The sequence below is a fragment of the Leptonychotes weddellii genome, chromosome 8 (assembly GCF_054177405.1).
Source record: "Leptonychotes weddellii isolate Sample4059 chromosome 8, ASM5417740v2, whole genome shotgun sequence".
Classification (NCBI taxonomy): Eukaryota; Metazoa; Chordata; class Mammalia; order Carnivora; family Phocidae; genus Leptonychotes; species Leptonychotes weddellii.
In genome coordinates, this window is record NC_138376.1 from 95,307,957 (window position 1) to 95,328,069 (window position 20,113).

Consider the following 20,113-nt stretch of genomic DNA (forward strand, 5'->3'; position numbering starts at 1 on the left):
AGTCTTGGAGGATTCTGGGCAACCTGCTTTATGTCTTTAGAGGTCCTTTATTTCCAGAAGACTGTGATGCATTAAAAACACTTTATTTTAAAATCACATTAGAAGAAAAAGAAAATGGAAGACAAATTCTGCTGAAGTGGGAGGGCTCCAAGAACACATATGTTAATATAGGAATGGAGGATAATTTGAACCTATTTCACTTCAGAGTTTTCTTCATGCCCTGTGTCCTAGCCATGGGTTTCCTTGAGTGACCTGAGGCCTATGGGATTGAAAATATGCCCCAGATTTGCTATATCTTGGGGTAGATAACGGGAGTTATCTACACAGGGAGTTCCTGTGTCATCATCAAGGGAAGCCACATTAATGCCCAGTAACAGAAACAAACACTGTCTCTTTCTGTCACCCCAACAACTTAAACTGCTGAAACACAACCACTTTAGGTCCCTTCTTGAGAATCGAAGCAACTGGCATTGTCTCCTGGACTTGACTATCTATGTATATACAAAAAAGTAAAAGAATGCAGCAAAATAACTAGCAGTGACCGGATAGGTCAAGAAGATTGAAATAAAACAATTTAGGGAACTTGTTCAACAGTGGGCAGAATGAGGACTTATTTAGACCATTGTTATTTGTTTGCCACTTTTATGAATGTAGGTTCCAAACAAGCTCACTCGGGACTTAATGAGTAAGTGCTTCAGTCAGCAAAGAAGGCGGGGGGGAAAATGGCATCTTTCCTGTTGACTCACTGCACGACCTTCAGAGAGTTATTTTCCCATTGCCTCTGTCTCCTCCATTATAAACTAGAATTCATAAGAGTAATCAGTTTTCTCCCAGGGTTTTCTTAAGTCTTGAAAAAAAATTTTTTATTATTATGTTATGTTAATCACCATACATCATTAGTTCTTGATGTAGTGTTCCATGATTGAAAAACTTTTTTAAATTAAAGTGCACAGGCGTGCCTGGGTGGCTCAGTCGTTAAGCGTCTGCCTTCAGCTCAGGTCACGATCCCAGGGTACTGGGATTGCCCCGCATTGGGCTCCCTGCTCCGCGGGAAGCCTGCTTCTCCCTCTCCCGCTCCCCCCGCTTGTGTTCCCTCTCTCTCTGTGTCTCTCTCTGTCAAATAAATTCTTTTTAGAAAAATTAAAGTGCACAATAATCACTAAGAGTCTAACAGAACACAGAACCTGAGCTTCTGCAGCATCCCGAGGCGTTCAAGTGGCCAAAAAAATCAACTAAATGTTCAGAATGCAAAGGTAACTAACTGGTCAAAGGCAATAAATATGACAAAAATAGTGGCAGAATGAGGTGTGGGAATCAGAAGAAGAATAAGGAAAATATGCTTTGTGTTGAGAAATACAATTAAATAAATTAGGTGAGAGTGTTTTTCTGACTCAATCCTTGGTTGCTCAATAGATTTTTAACACAGTGGCTCATTAGCCCTCTAATACCTAACTTTGGTCATGAGTTTTTAGCTCGTCAGTTATTCCATCATATGAAATATTTATTTTTTATATTGAAGCTCTAAGTACACTTAGGTGTCTTTGTTCCACTAGAGCTCTCCTAAATGAGAAACACTATGACACCAATATTTACCTGCATAAACAATGCTCTTATGAACTCCAGCAAAACCTAATGCGGGATTTCAGGCCTGCAGAAATAAATGTAGGTTAACAGTCATTTGTTATTTATAGCACTTAAGCTAACTTTTCCTACCTATATTTTTTCTACCCCAAATTGCTAAATTTTATTGTTTCTATAAAGCATACAGACAGTTCTGCTATTACGTACTAACAGAAATCATTAAAAGATTATTTCGTGAAACACTTCCTCTAGGAAGAACCCAGGTCTTCTTTTAATCCTCCTGCCCTTAAAATTTCTGTATCTCCACACTTGGCAGTGCATAGACTTGTAACCCATCTCTGCAGCTGGTCTATGTAAATGAGCTAGAAATGATATGTGTGTGTCCCACACTCACCAGCCTGAGTTTGGGGGGGTTGTGTCATTTCTGACTTGATTAGGAGTACACCTGTGACCAAGCAGGTGATGAAACAGAGCAGATACACAGAGACAGATGGATTAAGACTGTCATAATTGTAGTTTTACTTGATTATCATTTTCCCAGGCTCCAGGTGATTTCTATTTCTTTACGACTTCACTCGTCTCAGGAGGTCCCAGCGGACCTTGAACCAGAAGAGAGAGACGCATCCTGCTCTTTGTCCAGGCCAGTCTGCTGAGTGGGCACTCCAGAGAGTTATGCTATGAAAAAGCAATTAGCTTCTTGAGTCTAGGGTGCCATTTAGAATATCTAAACTACCGTACTTCATCATAAAATTGACCTTTTTAATTTTTTATGTTGGAAATTTCTACTAAAAGTGTTAGTGTGAAAAAAGTACAGCTCTAAGGAAAATATGAAAGGCATGGGAAGGAGTCAGGAAAGGTGGTGCTGCCCTGAAGGAAAGTTGAAATCATCTCTACTTGGCCATAATAAATACCATGTCACGAAATACCCTGTGCTTAAGTTTTAAGTAATTGCTATCATTAAGTAACATAACAATGACATAGCAACACCAGATCTGCGTAAGAAGTGGGCAGGCAGTGTATTTTAGATTTACAGCCAACTCACAATCGTGCAAGATAATTGCTTTGCACTCTAGAAAAGAGGTCCTTTTCTCACTACTTTTGACTGTCATTCCTATGCTATAATCTTCTTAATGTGACCCTAATTTATGTACTGTATTTTTCCAAGCTGTATCAGATTTGCCATTTTAATTTCCCTGTCCAACTCCAATGTTTCAGCAGCAGCAAAAAAAAAAAAAAAAAAAAGTCATTGTCGATAGAAAAAAGGAAGGGAAGTTATTTAGAAACAGGAAAATTACCACAGAAGGTCATCAGAGTCATCCATGCAGGCCACAGTTCTGTCACCACCAGTAACAACACAGAATGCTTTCCAGTAGGTTAAAGGCTGAGAGTTAACTTACCTATATTGCAGCCCTAATAACTCCATACTTATTAACTGTATGATCTTGGGCAAATTTTTAACCTTTTGGTGCTTCAGCATCTCTCTCTCTAAAATGGGAATGCAGTCTAGTAAATTATAGTTGTAGATCTATTCCAAAGCTTGGTAGCTTAAAGCAGCAATTTATTAATTCTCTCTCAGGATGCTGTGAGTTGCCTGGGCTCAACGAGGTGGTTCCCACTTACGGAGCTCAGCCAGGTGATGGTTGGGCTGGAAGCTGTTGTCTCTGGACTGGGCATCCAAGATGGCTCTTCCACATAGGAGGCAGTTGACGCTAGCAGCCACTTGGGGCTCCCCTGGGAGATAAATCAGAATGCCTACTCCCAGCCTTTCCTTGTACCATAGTATGGTAGCTTAGTTGGGAGGGGGCAAGGATCCTGGAATAATGCCTTCCTAGAGACCCAAGAGGAAGCTCCAAGGCTTTTATGACCTAAACTTCGTAGTCCCAGATTCATGGGGTGAAGAATTAAGATTCCACATCATGATGGAGGGAGTGGAAAGATCTCATTGCAGAAGAGCACTATGGGATAAGAAAGGTCATTGCAATCATATTTGCAAAATAAAATCTGCTGTAGCCTAACAGTTATATGGTATCTGCTCTGTAAGGTTTGGGGGAGGATTATATGAGTTAGTCACCCTAGGCAAATATTTAGAACAGTGCCTGGCATATCTTGAGCCCTCAATAAATGTTGGATATTAATATTGTCCTCCAGAACCTGGAGTATGCTGCATTATGTCCTGATCTCTTTATCCTCTTTGCTATTTGTAACTGTGATTTTTTTTCAATACTTCAAAATTAATATATTTTCAACCTCTACCTACTCTTGCAGATAGGGGAAAAGAGACATTCACTGATTTTTCAGGCTTGAGTAGATATGTAAGTATTCATTTTGTTGATATTCTTCATAATTTATAGTTGTGGAATTTCTTTCTTTTAAGCAACAGCTTTCCACATGCTAAGTCCCAGTATACTTCTTCTGTGCCCTTTCACCAAAATTCCATCTCCTCTCCCTGTGAGGACTGGTTATGGCATGTGGACTCTCTAGTCAATACTGGGTCAATTCCAGTGGCGTATAAAATTTTACACAAGTGATTAAAAGATGATGATATTTTTAAAAATTAAGACAGCTCTCAGACCAAAGCATAGTATTTTTATCTTGAACTTCACAATGCTGGAAAGAGAACTCAACTTAATATGCAAATCTTATTCTTAGAACCAAAAGTGCTGCAAAAAAATAATAATAAAGATAAACAGTGTCATTGAAGTACAGTTTTATTGGTATTATATCTTATATAGAGAGGGAAATTAAGTTTTCTCTTCTTTTTCTTGCACTGTGCTAGTTAAGTAAGATTTAGAATCTAGCAGAATTCTTTGCTTGTAGCAAATACTAAAAGAAATGTGTTTATAAAGATGATTCATTGATATATTTTTAATTTCACATTTTGATGACTTCCAACACACCTCATTACTAATATTCAGAATAACCTAGTTTCACTCTTTGAGTGACTCTAATCATTGTTCTACAGATGAACATTACAGGAATTAGATGAAAAATCAGGCAAAATCATGGAAGTCACAAGGGAAAATAACCCATGCATTAAATACTTGAATAGGATCTCATCAAGATGTGGGAAAGAACATTTAAAAATGTTTCCCTCTGAACTGATTAGTATTACTTTTGTTCACTTGGAATCTCATTAATAAAAACTCAAGGTGTTGAGTTACGTCAGTAACTCTCTGCCAAAAGCAAGAAGTTCATCACAACTGAGAAATTAAATTATAGTCACAAGGTGGAGGACATTGTCCCAAACGCTGTCCAGCCCCTTGCGAATGTCAGGTAACTGACATGGGCCTCAGTTTGCAAATGGATAGCATAATTTTATTTTTTCCAGGCTTCTTCGGAGAAGAACTAATAATTAAAGTAAATGACAGAAGCCACCAATGGCCAAAGATGTGGAAGTGTGACCCCGAAAACAATTACAAGTCAGCTCAGTGACATACCTAGAGTCTGGCTTACAGGCATGTAGAACAAGCGAAACATAAAACATCTGACAAAAACTAAACTACGACAGAAAAATGCACCTTAAAATAACTGGGTGTCTTATCACAGAAGCTCATTTTCTAACCTTGGACAACAGAATGTTAGGGTGATTTTCTTGGATTCCAAGAAAAAGGAGTATGCTAGGTCAGACTCTTCCTATGGAAATCACCTCTTTCCTCATATATAAATACTGAAATGAGAACATTTTAAAGTAATGCTTTAGAATTTTGAACCTGTGGAGACAAAGTCCTATAAAGCCTTCAAATCTAAGCTTATTGTAAATTATTTTATTTACTCGTAGAGTACTGTCATCTAGAATTTTTAGCATAGGAAAGAAAACCATGATTGACAAAACTAAAGATATAGACATCCACAAACTGGGCTGCATATGTATGAAAAACTGGGCCACAAGTTTGGGTTTTCATTTCTCTTTTATAATGTTTTATGGGGTTTTTTTTCCCATTGTTCAATGAGCTCTTATGGAATATTAAAACTATAAGAAAAGATATTAAACTGTGTGATCTTATGCAGTCTTCCTTAAGGACAATTCATTGACCATGACTTTCTTTCTTTGAACCTCTCACCTCAAACATCTGTCCATACGAGCTTTATACGTATTGTAGAAAAATAGTCAGGAGATTAGTTATGTATCTATTTATTTATGATTTGTTCTTGGCTACTAAAAAATATAAGATAGCTTTATAGGGATGCCTGGGTGGCTCAGTCCGTTAAGCATCTTCCTTTGGCTCAGGTCATGATCCTGGGGTCCTGGGATCCAGCCACACTGGGCTCCCTGCTTCGCGGGGAGCCTGCTTCCTCCCTCTGCCCCTCCCCCGGTTTGTGTTTTCTCTCTCTCTCTCTCTCTCAGAGAAATAAATAAAATCTTTAAAAAAAGATAGCTTTACGGGATGCTTGGGTGGCCCAGTCGGTTAAGCATCTGCCTTCGGCTCAGGTCATGATCCCAGGGTCCTGGGATCGAGTCCTGCATCGGGCTCCTTGCTTAGCAGGGAACCTGCTTGTCCCTCTGCTGCTTCCCCTGCTTGTGTGCTCGCGCTCTCTCTGATAAATAAAAAAAGATAGCTTTATAAAATTAAACAATGTGACATAGTATAATAAAAAAATAAACTGAAAACAACTAACTAAAGAAAGAACAGAAGTAAGTAGATGTAATAGGTGAACTGGGATTTATTACCTGTAACATAATAGTCTCTCAGGAGAAAAAGAAACAGGATAATAAATGTAAATAAAATTTTATTTTCCTAATTAGCAGTAACATACATTTATCTGTGTTGCTCTTCTTTGTGTCATTACCAAAGTTTAAATTTTTGTATTTTTCACATTAGAAACCAGAATCTAGAAACTTTTGAAATTGGTTTTGGCCATCATCAGTTCTGCCATGAGAACCAATCATTTCGTTTTTATGTTTATGAGGATTATTGGATAGCCCAGTAGAATATATCTTAATAAAGACATTGCAGAGTTTTAGGATGTTTGGGAATGGGATTAGCTCTGTTCTTTTATCCCAGATTGGGCGAGGGATTTGTGCTGACCTCCGGAACTAGAATGAGCCCACACAGAACACTAATGGAGATTTGAACTATTTATATGTTTAAAATATTCCTCATTAAAGAACAGTTTAAAATTGGGTTACACTTAACTGACAGATATAAATAAATGCAAGTACGGCTAAACATCCATATTTGCCTACATACCGAATATACATGGTGAAAATGGCATAAGATATCAAAATCAGATGCGCAAAGCATTCTGAACTGCTTTAGAATCCTTTCTGAATATTGAATATTTATTTTCTGTATGGATAAGTATATCATATTTTGAATTTCATGAAAATCTCCACCTTATAAATCATCGAATTAAAGTTCATCTTTTTGGAGTATGACATATTTGCACTTAAATGTACAAGGACAAATAACAAAGACCGTTCATGTCTATTTGAATGATTAGTAAGGTTTGTGAATTGTCTTCATGAATTTCATATCTGGCTAACATAAGCAGCCAGCAAATTCTTGCCAACATTATTTTCATTTTCTTTCACAATGGGGCTTCTTTAGATACATTACAGAGTTTAAGGAAAGTGTCAGGAAAAGGCAATCTGTAGCCAAAACAACGTGGAAGCGGGGGAGAAAGAAATAGGCTCATGATGCTTCTCTCCAACTTCCATATTCATCACACTCCCGGTCTGCTTGCCTTGATGCTAGTACTGTCCTTTTCCTATTAAATAGGCAATGCTTATTAGCTTTCCGGAAGCAGCAGAATGTAAAATTTCAAAAGCTAAAATTACAGCACAAATGCCTTCACATTGGTCATTATATCTCCGTGCCCCCAAAACAGTCAGAGTCTCTTAAGTCATTAAAAATGCAAACATGGCATTGAACATACAGTGAGATTATTTCAATGCTATGTGGGAAATTTTCCAAATCGAATATATTCCTTAAATGTATGGTTTCATAAGTTAAATATGGCTCACTGCTTTACTCACATGATAACATTTTTATTTAAAAACGAAATAAAAATAAGTTCTGTGGGCTTAGCAGTCATCTTTTTTTTTTTTTTTTTTAAGATTTTTTATTTATTTATTTGAGAGAGAATGAGAGAAAGCACACGAGAGGGAGGAGGGTCAGAGGGAGAAGCAGACTCCCCGCCGAGCAGGGAGCCCGACGCGGGACTCGATCCCGGGACTCCAGGATCATGACCCGAGCCGAAGGCAGTCGCCTAACCAACTGAGCCACCCAGGCGCCCCGCAGTCATCTTGAGCTCATGTGCCGAATAGAGTAAATGTTGCATGGAGGAAAAGGGCATTACTACTTTTTTCCATCATTCTACTGGGTATATTTAATATTGGATTCAGCCAGTACTGTGTCTGTCAAGAAAGTCATAGACCTTTCACAAATGTATTGTCACCAAAAGACAAAAACTATGATCTGGAACAAACCAATGATCCTTCAAGACTGTCTCTGACAGGTTTACTGTGGGAATCTTCAAAGGTAGATATAACATACTCTCCAAAGTAAGAATGACTGAAAAAGAAAGAAGAAGAAAAAATTACTGCATGGGAAAATTTCTTCCAGACCTCAAAAACTCAGCATAATCTTTGAACTATGAGCACTGATTACTCCTTACCGCCCTCTCCTTAATTGGGCAACTTTGGAAGTTGTTTGCCTCTGATGACTTCAGAGAGCAGAAAATTCTATTTTGGTGCATTATTCAACTCACACATTTCTTTAATTTTTTGTGCTTTTTTTTTTAAGGTTTTATTCATTTATTTGACAGAGAGACACTGAGAGCAAGAACACAAGCAGGGGGAATGGGAGAGGGAGAAGCAGGCTTCCCGCTGAGCAGGGAGCCCGATGCAGGGCTCGATCCCAGGACCCTGGGATCATGACCCGAGCCAAAGGCAGACGCTTAAGGACTGAGCCACCCAGGTGCCCCTTTCTTGTGCTTTAATAACTACATTAATTCATAATTCAGCCGTACCTTGATCTGTGGTTCTATAAACAAGAGGGGGAAATAAAAACTAGAAGATTGTACAGCCTAAAAACTGGCAGCTCTGACAAGTGTTTAGAAAATAGCTCTTAGCTCCAGGAGCACACGTCTAGTCATGAGGGTTAGTACCTTTAGCTGGGGAGTAAGGAATTGACCCTGCACTAGCTCTGACCTGTCTGGTAGGAAATAAGCTATCCTGCCAGAATATAAATGTGAAACATAACTGAGAACCTGCCAAGAAATATAAAATTCACTAACAAATGTTTGCTTATGCTAGTTTGTGGGTAAATCTGGAATATGCTGGATTAGGATATGTGTTTAGTAAATGTAATGTCATATAGGAAATAGGCTTTGGAGCACAAATGTACAATTTTTATCTCTACCATTTGAAAGTAGTGTCTCTCTACAAAACACAACAACAACAACAAAACTAAATAAAAAGGGAGAGATAAAGAATTAATTATGTATATGGTGCTAGAGAACAGTGTTTTTCTGAGCCAGGGCTACATATACTAAAATGGGAGTTTCTGGAAAATACTGATATAGATCATAACAGTGGCCCACAGGGCATTTATAATGACAAAAGGAATATCGTGAGGAGAGGCTCACTTAAGCGTCAAAGAGAATTTGAAAGAAAAATTGCACACCCTCCTTGAAATAAAACCAATGAGAAATGTGTCAGAGATTGAAGCATAAAAATTAATATATTTATTCAAACATGTATTGAAACAACTCTATATGGCAGACACTGTGGTTAGGAACTTATTAGAAAAATGTCTTTTTAAAAAATCAGAGAAGACTATAGAAAGAATAAATAAAGCATATTGGTCACAAATGTCCTGACTACAATATGTATACCCTAATTCACAGAAATTAAATAAACAATGTAAACTGACATTCAAATACAGGGCTACAAATATAATCCAAAACATATATATCCAAGACTGACCAGAATGGCTTATGGCTATTGACTTTGGAATGTGCTTGGAAGCACAATGACAATGACAATGGAAGACTTATTCCCCCCAAAAAAAACCTTAATAGAGAAAAGTAAGAGTGTATGTCACAAATATATGACTATAAGGGAAAACCATAATCCTACTGTGGGAGAATAATGTACAGCATTTTATTGGGAACAAATGGCAATGGAAGGCTTATTCCCCCCAAAAAAAACCTTAATAGAGAAAAGTAAGAGTGTATGTCACAAATATATGACTATAAGGGAAAACCATAATCCTACTGTGGGAGAATAATGTACAGAATTTTACTGGGAACAAATGGCAAGAGCAAGAACAAGAGTGAGAGTGAGAGAGAGAAAGAGAGTAGTGACCCCATGATGAAAGTATCCTGAAACCTTCTGATTAGATGGTTAGAGTCTCCTAAAACCAGTTATGAAACCAAATATCTTCACTCCATCAGACTTCCATTATCTGGACAGCTACTATGATTTCTATCCTGATAGAACCCAATAAATTCTCTACTTACCTTCCTGATGAAAAGGAGGAAGGGAAGAAAAAGAGGCAATAGGGAGTTATTTGCACCTAATTCTGACCACCCAAGAAGAATCAATTAACAGTAAAATGGAAGCAAGAAAATTCTCTGTGGATGTGATAATGTTCTCTTAATGTTTATAGTAGCCATGGAAAAAACACTTGATTTAGTCACAAATGTGTCCTCTGCTGGTTAAAAAGTTTCTGCTAACAGATAAATATAAGTCAACAGCCAAAAGCTCTTAGAGAAAAAATATTGCTCAGAAATAAACTAAATGCTCCCCAGAACAAAATACTGATCATACAAATATAAGCTTGATAAATAATACTAGGGAGAGTTAACTAAGTAGCTAAGTGAATCTGGATGGAGAGAGTTCTCTAAGAGCTCTCACTGAAAAGGAATACATAGAAAAGACAGGAAGTCCTTCAACTATTATTAAGTAGAGAAAGCTAAGGCATTTGAAAAATAAATAGAATAATAAAAATGATTTTTATTATATTCAAATCAAGATACAAATAAGACAGAATCTGTTATTAAGATAGTTGACAAAATGCTATCAGATGACATGAAAAATAGAGAAATTCCCAAATGCTTTCTTGTTCTTTTCTTTGTCATGGATTGGTGTGAGGAGAGAGAACATTGGTAAGACAGAATTGAACCTTAAGTGGAGAAAAGATAAGTACCTAGCAACACTATATGGATTCAAATGTCTTGCTTAATAAAAATTGCATCCCAGTATTGAAAAAGTTTGTAAATAAGAGTGCTGAGATTCTATCTGTCATATTTGGGGAATATAAAGATATAGGCATTGGAAGACTAGAAACAGGCAAATTATTTTCAAAAGCTATAAAAAGATTGCTGAAGGGAAAAAAGACAAATAAGCTCTTTCTAGTAAGAGTAAAAACATAACAAGTACTATTAAACCCAGCATTTTGAACACCTAATGGAGATGGTGATCACTAAGGCTCAAAATAGTAAGGGCTAGAAAAGAGTTCATGGAAATAATTAAGCATATGTTATGTATTTTTAAAAAATAGAAATAAGTCAAAAAATACCATTAATAACTGAAGTAGGGGAGGAAAGCTTGGAGAGAATATAGATTCACTAAATTAAGGGACCCACAGATTTCCCTACATATACTATTGATGGCCATTGAGTCTTTAGAGAGAGTGATGAAAATGACAACCGAGACAAGGCAATAATTACCATGACAACAATAATCATGATCATGATGATAGGGTTATTGATCCATAGGCTCCTGAGGGCAGGAACTATTTTTGTTTTGTGCATTGGTGTGGTCCAATACCTACTACCTACTGGAACATCAATATGTTTGAGTTGAATTGAATAATAGCTAATAATAATGATAATTCTGCATAAGAATTATCTAAACATGGTACAATGCTTTATTTCACTTCATCATCACAACCAGCCTATAAGATCCAGATAAAATTATTACCCCTTATATTACAGCTGAACAAATAAGGCTTAGGAAGGTCCTTAGCCAAGGTCATCCCTAATAAGTGGGGAAGTTCTTATTCAAATCCAAGGCTATCTGATTCAAAGCCTTAAGCTCTTAACTACTGTTATTATATTTTTTATGTGACAAGGAGCAACTTTCCATCCTGACTGAAGCCTGATTCTATGGCAGCTGAGACAGTTTTCTTTGTTCCATGGACGTTCTAAGAAAAACGAGTGAATGGCAAGAAGTCCAGGCGGAAGTATCAGAAAAGCTGAAAATTCTACGGAACAAAATGAATAAACTGACAAGTTCAAAGGAATTCAGAATCAAGGAGCTGGATGCAGAATAACGGCTAGGGGAAGCAGGTAGAAAAGCATCAATATAAATAAATGGTCGCAGAGCATCAAGGCAAGGTGTGGTGATGACAACAACATGATACCAGATCTTCATTTGACCCTAGTGCTTTATCTGGGCATAATGCATCTCTAGCTGAAACAATTAAATTAACTTCAATTAAATTAATAAAATGACTGAAATTATTAAAGGGATTTTTCTTTTTTTTAATATATACCTGGCTTTGTTTTAAGAAGCTCTGCTTCTTAAAGAGAATAGCATTGCATCTAACTGTACAGGAAGAGAAATCAGGTTTCATGGTAGGAAGTGAAAAAAAGACAGGTCTTAAATTGTGATGTTTTGGGGGGGTTGGTTTTGTTTTCATCTAGTTAGATTCAACATTTTTATCTCTGTTTTATATAAAGAAATGGTAGAGATGGAAAGAGAAAAAACTAATGTGATGTATGGCACAGTGAACATATAAAATAAAAGCAATACATTATGGAGTGCTTCCTGTTGAAACAGTGTATGAAGCTTATTTAATACTTACATCAATCCCATGATATTATGATCCCTTTTACACAGATAAGGAAACTGGGGTTCAGGTAGATTAAATTCCTTGTATCTGGTCATAGCTATTAAGTACAGGGGCAAACTTTCAAATCCAGAAAATACTTTCTCTTAATCACGATAATAAACTGACATTAAGTTTGGTTTTTCCTTAGAAAGCCTGTAAGAATAGCCTCAAATAGAATATGAGGTAGGGAGTATATGGTTTAACAGAGATCACAAGAAAAAGCCTCAGAGACTTTTACTTGACAGCCAGCCCAATATGAGTCAACAATGTGCTTAAGGTTTCAAAGAAAGACAAAATAGGCTTGAGTTGAATTAAAAGATCTTGGAATTTCCAACAATGGTGGTGGTTACAGCTCACCTCTCCACATTGGGAGTAGTGTGGTCACTTCTGGACATCATTTGTCAAGCGTAACTTTAGGAAATGGAAATGCATCTAAAAATGGTGATGGGTAAGAGATTTTAGAGCCACTGTGCATCAAGAATCATATCCTTGAGCTGAGTAGACTCAGGCTATTAGGATGGCTATTCTTGAAAATTAGAAAGACTTTCACCTAGGAGAGGTATAAGGTTTATTCTGTTTAGTTCTAGAGGTAGGAGGCAAAATTTTACTCTGAATAAGAAATAACTCTGATAAACAAAGCCATTCTGAAATATAAGGGAAGTGAGCTTTCCATTAATATAAAGATTCAAGATGTTGTCTGGTCACCTGCCAGAGATGCCATAAGGAGGATGTGTAAGTGACCTCGAGTAGTACATCTCTCCGAGAAACCTCACCATTTGCTCATCTAGCAACTTTAAAATTGGCTTGGACAAGGTCTAGCTGTTCCTGAGGCCCAGATGCATTGTCCTCAAGACATTCTCCTGAATATGTCCTTTCTGTCAATGTAATTTTTTTCCCAGAGAGTGTATACCTGACCCTGGCATGTTGTTTCCAGCTCTTTTAAATGTCTGCTTTATGAACCCCTTTTATTACTATAGTGATTCTGACTTCAAGAGATTGAGATGCAATCTATATAACTACTGAAACTGAGATATGTAAATTAAGCTAAAGCCTCTTGGTTTCCTTTAAAACACAGACCATAGTTCTGAATATAGCCATAAGCACAGTCGGGAGTTACTCAACCAGAGGTAGCTCTTTGATTGATAAATCAATTTGCAGGAATATATTAAATGATTAATGAATCCGTCATATCAACTAGGACACTTGCTAATTGTTTTCAAGGTTCCAATAAATGAAATGGCAATTAATTGCACCTGCTATAGTCCACGTCATGCTTGCAGCTGACGTGGAAGTTTAACTTTCATTTTTCACTGGTGAAAAGCCTTTTGTCTATTCTCGGTCTTTCTCCACACCTGCCTCATACAGGAAAACAATATTTGTGTTAGGCAGAATCCTGCCTATTCATGGCTATAAATTCAAAGCCCTTAGAGCCCTCCCTACAAACAAAAGCGAGAAGTTTTGCAAGCCGCCCAGAGAAGAAAGTGGCGTACTTACAAATCTAATTTTCATCTGAGTATAGTATATTGTGGTTCCCTCAGGCAGGCCTTGCTATCACAAAAGCAATTTCTGGCAGATTGGAAGGATTATTCCCTTCTGAGTTCCCAGCATCTGACAGGAGATCAGAGTGGAGGTCCTACTCTCGGGGGACTGGCAGCTTCATGAAGCAGATGGAACCTGACAGGCTATTTCCAAGAAATGGAGTCTTCGAAGCAGGAAGCAGGTATGCCTGACTGAGGAATGGGAGGCTCCTCATTTAAACTGGGAGAGCCAGAGCCCGGCAGTGGCAGGCAGCATTTCTTCATGTCAGAGGAGCTGTTGCAGGAACCCTGAGAAGACAGAATGGTTCGGAGCACTGAGCACCCAGGCTACAGAAGGCATTAGGCAATTTAACCCCACTAATGCCATCCACTTCCTGCAAGTGCCGTGAGAAAGTGGGTTTCATTCCATTACACTCTTTGTCTCCAACCCTAGAGCCCTCTAGAGGACATTTTCTGTTCTCTCTTCTCCAACCCAGATCCCATTTGCTACTTTCCTCAGTTTGTAGCTGCTAAAAATGAGGATCAGCTGTAGAGTCTCCCTCCACACCCAGAACAGGGCACAACACGGTTTGGGGGAGGGGAAATAACATGGATGCTCACCCACCTCTAGGAGAGAAGGAGGTGGGATGGGGAATGAAAGGGGAGAGGGCTGCTCCACCACCTACTTGCCCAATGTCCTTCTGCCCTGCATTCTTCATGCCTCCTTCTCGCCCTTCCCCATGCCGCCAGAGTCGCCAGAGTCGGAGGCTCAATCTTGAACTCTGATCACCTTCTCTTGCCATGAGCCCTACCCCTGCCACCCGCCCCCCATCCCCACCTGTCACTCTGTAGGCAGATTTAGAAAGAATCCTAGATCAAGCCTGGGATCATTGTGACATGTAATAACTGAATTGTCCCTTTTTAACATCTTATTACGATATAATTTACAGACCACAGAAGTCATCCATTTAAAGGGTACAAATCAGTGATTTTGAGTATAATCACAGTTGAGCAACCATCACCACAACCTATGCTTAAAACATTTCAGTTCAAAAGGAAGCCCTGTGCCCACTAGCAGTCACTCCCCGTCTCTGTCTCCCCCAGGTCCTGGAAACCATAAATCCACTTTCTGTAGATTTGCCTATTCTAGACATTCATATAAGCACAATCATATAATATGTGATCTTTTGTGACTGACTCCTTTCACTTAGCACAATGTTTTCAAGATTTGTCCCCACTGTGGCATGCATCACTCATTTTTCTTGCCAAATATATTCCATTGCATGAATATGCCACATTTTGTTTATCCATTCATTAGTGGATGGACATTTGGATGTTCTCACTTTTTGGCTGCAATGAGTGATACAGCTATGAACATTTGTGTACAACTCTTTGTTCATTGTCTTTTAATATTTCAAGTACTATGAGGAAATCCGCAAACTTTGCAACTACACAGTTGAGCACTCAAACCCCAGCCTCACCAGACTTGGCTGTGTGGTTTTGTACATGTATTTTAGCTTCTCTGAACTTCTGTTTCCTCTGCAAGCTATCTTGGAAGAATGTAAATGCTCAAAAATGATACTTATGCAGGAAACTCAAAAAACTTTCAAACATTACATCTCGTGTCTGTCTTCACAGCTATTTTACAAGATGGCTGGTTGGCAAATGCTCTCTTTCTGAGTCAATTTAAATGATCTAAACTTTGCAGGTAAAATCTGAGGAATAAGAAATAATAAGCCATAATCCATAACTTGTTAATAAACAATAAAATCCATAATTTGTTAATAAAGTGAAAATTCAATTTAACACGTCACTTTTGACAAATGGAAGTGACCGACTAGTAAAGAAGATTTAAATAATACATACAAGTTTAATGTAATTTTATTGAGTGTTTTTGTATGCTAATTTATCAATATAGAAGGAAAAAGGAGAAATGGTGATACGCTTTGTCATCTCTTATTAGTCAAATAGACTATTTTTTTCAACAGCATTCTTAGCATAAATTGATAATTTCCATTTTGTGTAAAAATCAATTTTTATGTAACAGTCTTCATCTCAAACCATTCCATAAAACTGGGATTTACTATATTCTAGTGCTGACAATGGTTCAGACTTTAATAGAATTTATAGAGAGCATTTCTCTCTCTTTTTTTTTTTTTTCTGACTATGGTACATTAAGTCTCCAGAGGGAGCAAATGTTTAGCAACATGTTACTTATCACTATGTGACTGTATTGGAATCTAACTCAGAAATGTCTTTTGCAAAAAAAAAAAAACAAAAAACTTACTAGGCAGTGATTAGCAAATCCTATAACTTTAAAGACAATCTGTAAATAAATAGTTTTCTTTATTTATGGTCTTCTTTAGTAGGATAAGATCAGCCCATGAGGATTCTTACTACTTTTCCAAGGGCATCATCATCACTGGGTTTTTTTATACTCTAAAAGCTTTCTCTTCCTAGAAAGTAAACACCATAGTTGACCTATAAAGTAGATGTTTCTTTTCATTAAACCTATCCTGCTAATCAAGAGAAATAGGGAAATTTGTGTGCACAAGCATAGTATTAATGATGGGACTTATTTCTGCTCGTTCATATTGTAATGGAATTTTTCCCCTATGGTTCATTCATCACTTTAAAAAATTAAGCCAATTTAGAAATATAATTTGAATGTATAATTGAATTTGTCAGTTGATCTTAGCCTTTACAAGTTAATCAAATAACATGGACTTAAGGAAGTTTCCCACACAGGCGCTCATTTATGGGCAGCCAATCATCCCCTAAAGAGAATGTCAGGTCTTTCAGGATTTTTTGTTGATTAGATCCTCATTCTTTCTTTAGAGGACTGAATCATTTTTTTTCCGAGCAATCAAGATTCATGCTATCAGTCAAACTGAAAGGAAGAAAGTGGCATAATTTTAGCTAAAATATTAGAAATGACAAATAAGTGAAATATGTTAACTGGAGTGGAAAAGAAATGTGTAATTAAGCAGCACAAGGACCATATGTCAGATTCTTCTATAGTAATAGATGGGAGGAGAGTTTATACTTTTTGCAAAGACCAATGTAGCTGTCAGGACATTTTAGTCTTCTTTATGATTCACTGGACTCATTGGGGACATCTCACCTCAACCAACAATTGACAAGTTAGTTTGTTTTCCTTTTTTATTTTTCATTAAATATAGGAGGGTAGATCAGTTAATTGTAAGCTATGGCAAATTAAATGGAGCAAATTACAATAGGCGAAAGATATATGTATTATTTAAATGATTTAAATACGTGCAAAAATAGGCTTTTGGGAATCTTGAAATATCTGAATTGCTACCTTTCAAATACTCCTCAGCCCTTTGTCAAGCATATTTTGAAAATTTTAGTGAAATATGTGTCACACTTAAAATAGCATCTCCTTCACGGTATTCCAAGGGTGCTCTAGGTATGGAGAACCCTCTTTAGATCTTTTCCACAAACCTAGGAGGTTGGACATTCAGATTGTAAAGTGGGTGTTGTAGTCCTACACTATACAGGGAGAGGAACACCTCAGCAACCAGTGACCTCAGCTCCCCAAAGTCCAAAGAAGCATGGGAGCAATGTTGTTCCATTTGGAGAAAAGAATGACAGGACCGACACGCTTCAATCTGAGAATATTTCTAAACTCCTATGGAGACATAATTAAATCTAGGTCCCGGTATTGGAACATGTGTTCTTTATCCTCAGCAGTATAGTTAGTGGGGTTGCCAACATTATTATGTTTTGAAATACCACCATTTTGTCCATAGAATCTATATCATTAACTCATTTTATGAATAGGAGTGTGAGTGCAAGAACAATGAAGTGAATCTCCTTCTACATTTGGCATTTCTGAAACTGATCATTTTTTTAAAGATTTTATGTATTTGACAGAGACACAGAGAGAGACGGAACACAAGCAGGGGGAGTGGAAGAGGGAGAAGCAGGCTTCCCGCTAAGCAGGGAGCCCGATGCGGGGCTTGATCCCCAGACCCTGGAATCATGACCTGAGCGGAAGGCAGACAGGCAGACGCTTAACAACTGAGCCACCCAGGCGCCCCTGAAACTGATCATTTCGATGCTAGCATAGTTCCAGTCAGAGAGGTAGGAAGGACTTTTAACCATGATACCTACCCACTTTCACTTATGTATTAGAAATACAAAAGTTAGAGTCCCTCAGACATTTCACCTAATTCACACTCTGATGCAGAGTGTACATGGAAAGATTAAGGATATTGAAAACCTATTAGGTGCCAAGTTTTACTTATGAATTATAGATGTATTTCACACATACTATATTATGGTTAATTCCCTTGCATTATTAACATTTCTCTCTTCACTGAATCCTTTCCTTAAGTTTACAGTCTTCTTCAAGACTCTTCCTTTCAAACTACTGCTCATCCCCTGCTTTCCTTCACAGAAAATACAAGATAAAATTTTCCATCTTAACGACTTTTAAGCATACAGTTCAGTAGTGTTAAATACATTCCCATCGTTGTGCAACCAATCTCCAGAACTCTTTTCACCTTTAAAACTGAGACTCTATACCCAGTAAACAACTCCCCATTTCCCCCCCAACCAGCCCCTGGCAACCACCACTTTATTTTCTGTCTCTATGAATTTGACTACTCCAAATACCTCATCTAAGTGGAATCATATAGTATTTGTCCATTTGCGTAGCTTGTTTCACTTAGCATCATGTCCTCAAAGTTCATCCAAGTTGTAACATATGTCAGAGTTTATTTGAAAACTGAATAACAGGGCACCTGGATGGCTCAGTCGGTTAAGCAACTGCCTTCGGCTCAGGTCATGATCCCAGGATCCTGGGATCGAGCCCCATGTAGGGCTCTCTGGTCAGCGGGGAGCCTGCTTCTCCCTCTCCCTTTGCCTGCTGCTCTCCCTGCTTGTGCTCTCTTTCTGTCAAATAAATAAAAACAAAATCTTAAAAAATTAAAAAAAAATTTTAAAAAACTGAATAACATTCCATTGTATGTATATACCACATTTTGCTCATCTATTTCGTTGTTGGTAGACACTGGGGTTTCTTCCTCCTTTTGACTATTGTGAATAATGCTGCTATGAACATGGGGTATAGATATCTCTTCAAGACTCTGCTTTCAGTTATTTTTAATATATACCCGAAAGTGGAATTGCTGGATCACATGGTAATTCTATTTTTCATTTTTAAGGAGCTGCCAAACTGTTTGCCACAACGGCTGCGCCATTTTACATTCCTACCAACAGTGCAGAAGGGTTCCAATTTATCCACATCCTTATCAACACTTGTTATTTTCTGTCTTTTTGATAGTAGCCATCCTGAAGGGTTAATGGGTGTGAAGCACCAGCTCATTTTTAGACCTAAAATTTTAGACAGTTTTCCAAAGTGTGGTTTGCAAATGCCATTCATTAGAATCGCTTCACAAACATATTGCAAACATTCAGATTCCTGAATCAAATCTCTGAGGGTTGGGCAGGAGCAATATTTTAACAAGTTCCTCAGACAATTCTTTTGGAGACTTTTGGCATACAACTTGCTGTATTGGATGGATGTGATATCAAAGTGTCTCAAAGTAAGAAAGAAAACACCAGGCCAATCCTACAATACTGTGTAGAGTAGAATACTTGCTATGAAAATCTCACTTTTTATCTGTATAAACAGAGATTACATAGAAACAACTAACATTTTTCACCTCTAGATGTGTAATTTTTACAAAAATAACTAAGTCCTTGAACCACGTAGTAAAACGTTAGAGTGTGTTGCTGGATGTTATTATTATCATCGCTGAAGTAATGGAAAACTATAAGCACTTTTATTATCCTTCGAGGGGTGTGTGTGTGTGTGACATATATAATGATCTCTGACTTACTGCTGCACTGGCAAAGATCTTTATTTTTATCCATTTCCCTTCTTGGGCGCAGTAAAAGTCAGGGTTGACGTTTCAGTTCTATTATGATTATTTGAGTCCTACACACTGACTACTGTGCTAGGTAAGCACTGTTTATTTTCTTTTTTTTTTTTTTTAAAGATTTTATTTATTTATTTGAGAGAGAGAGAATGAGAGAGAGCACATGAGAGGGGGGAGGGTCAGAGGGAGAAGCAGACTCCCTGCCGAGCAGGGAGCCCGATGCGGGACTCGATCCCGGGACTCCAGGATCATGGCCTGAGCC

At 37.7% G+C, this 20,113-nt stretch overlaps 1 protein-coding gene across 4 annotated transcripts in view; it reads left to right on the forward strand.

Moving 5' to 3' along the window:
• The window catches only part of NKAIN2 (sodium/potassium transporting ATPase interacting 2), a 950,339-nt gene that overhangs the window by 826,977 nt on the left and 103,249 nt on the right, over positions 1 to 20,113 (forward strand). Inside the window, exon 5 of one of the 4 annotated variants that reach the window (XM_081828939.1) lies at positions 11,664 to 12,024. The exons of the other annotated variants lie outside the window; for them this stretch is intronic. Coding sequence (XP_081685065.1) covers positions 11,664 to 11,693 — 30 coding nt within the window. The 3' untranslated portion in view covers positions 11,694 to 12,024. Of the gene's footprint in view, positions 1 to 11,663; positions 12,025 to 20,113 lie in introns of those variants that run through there. 4 annotated transcript variants of the gene reach the window in all.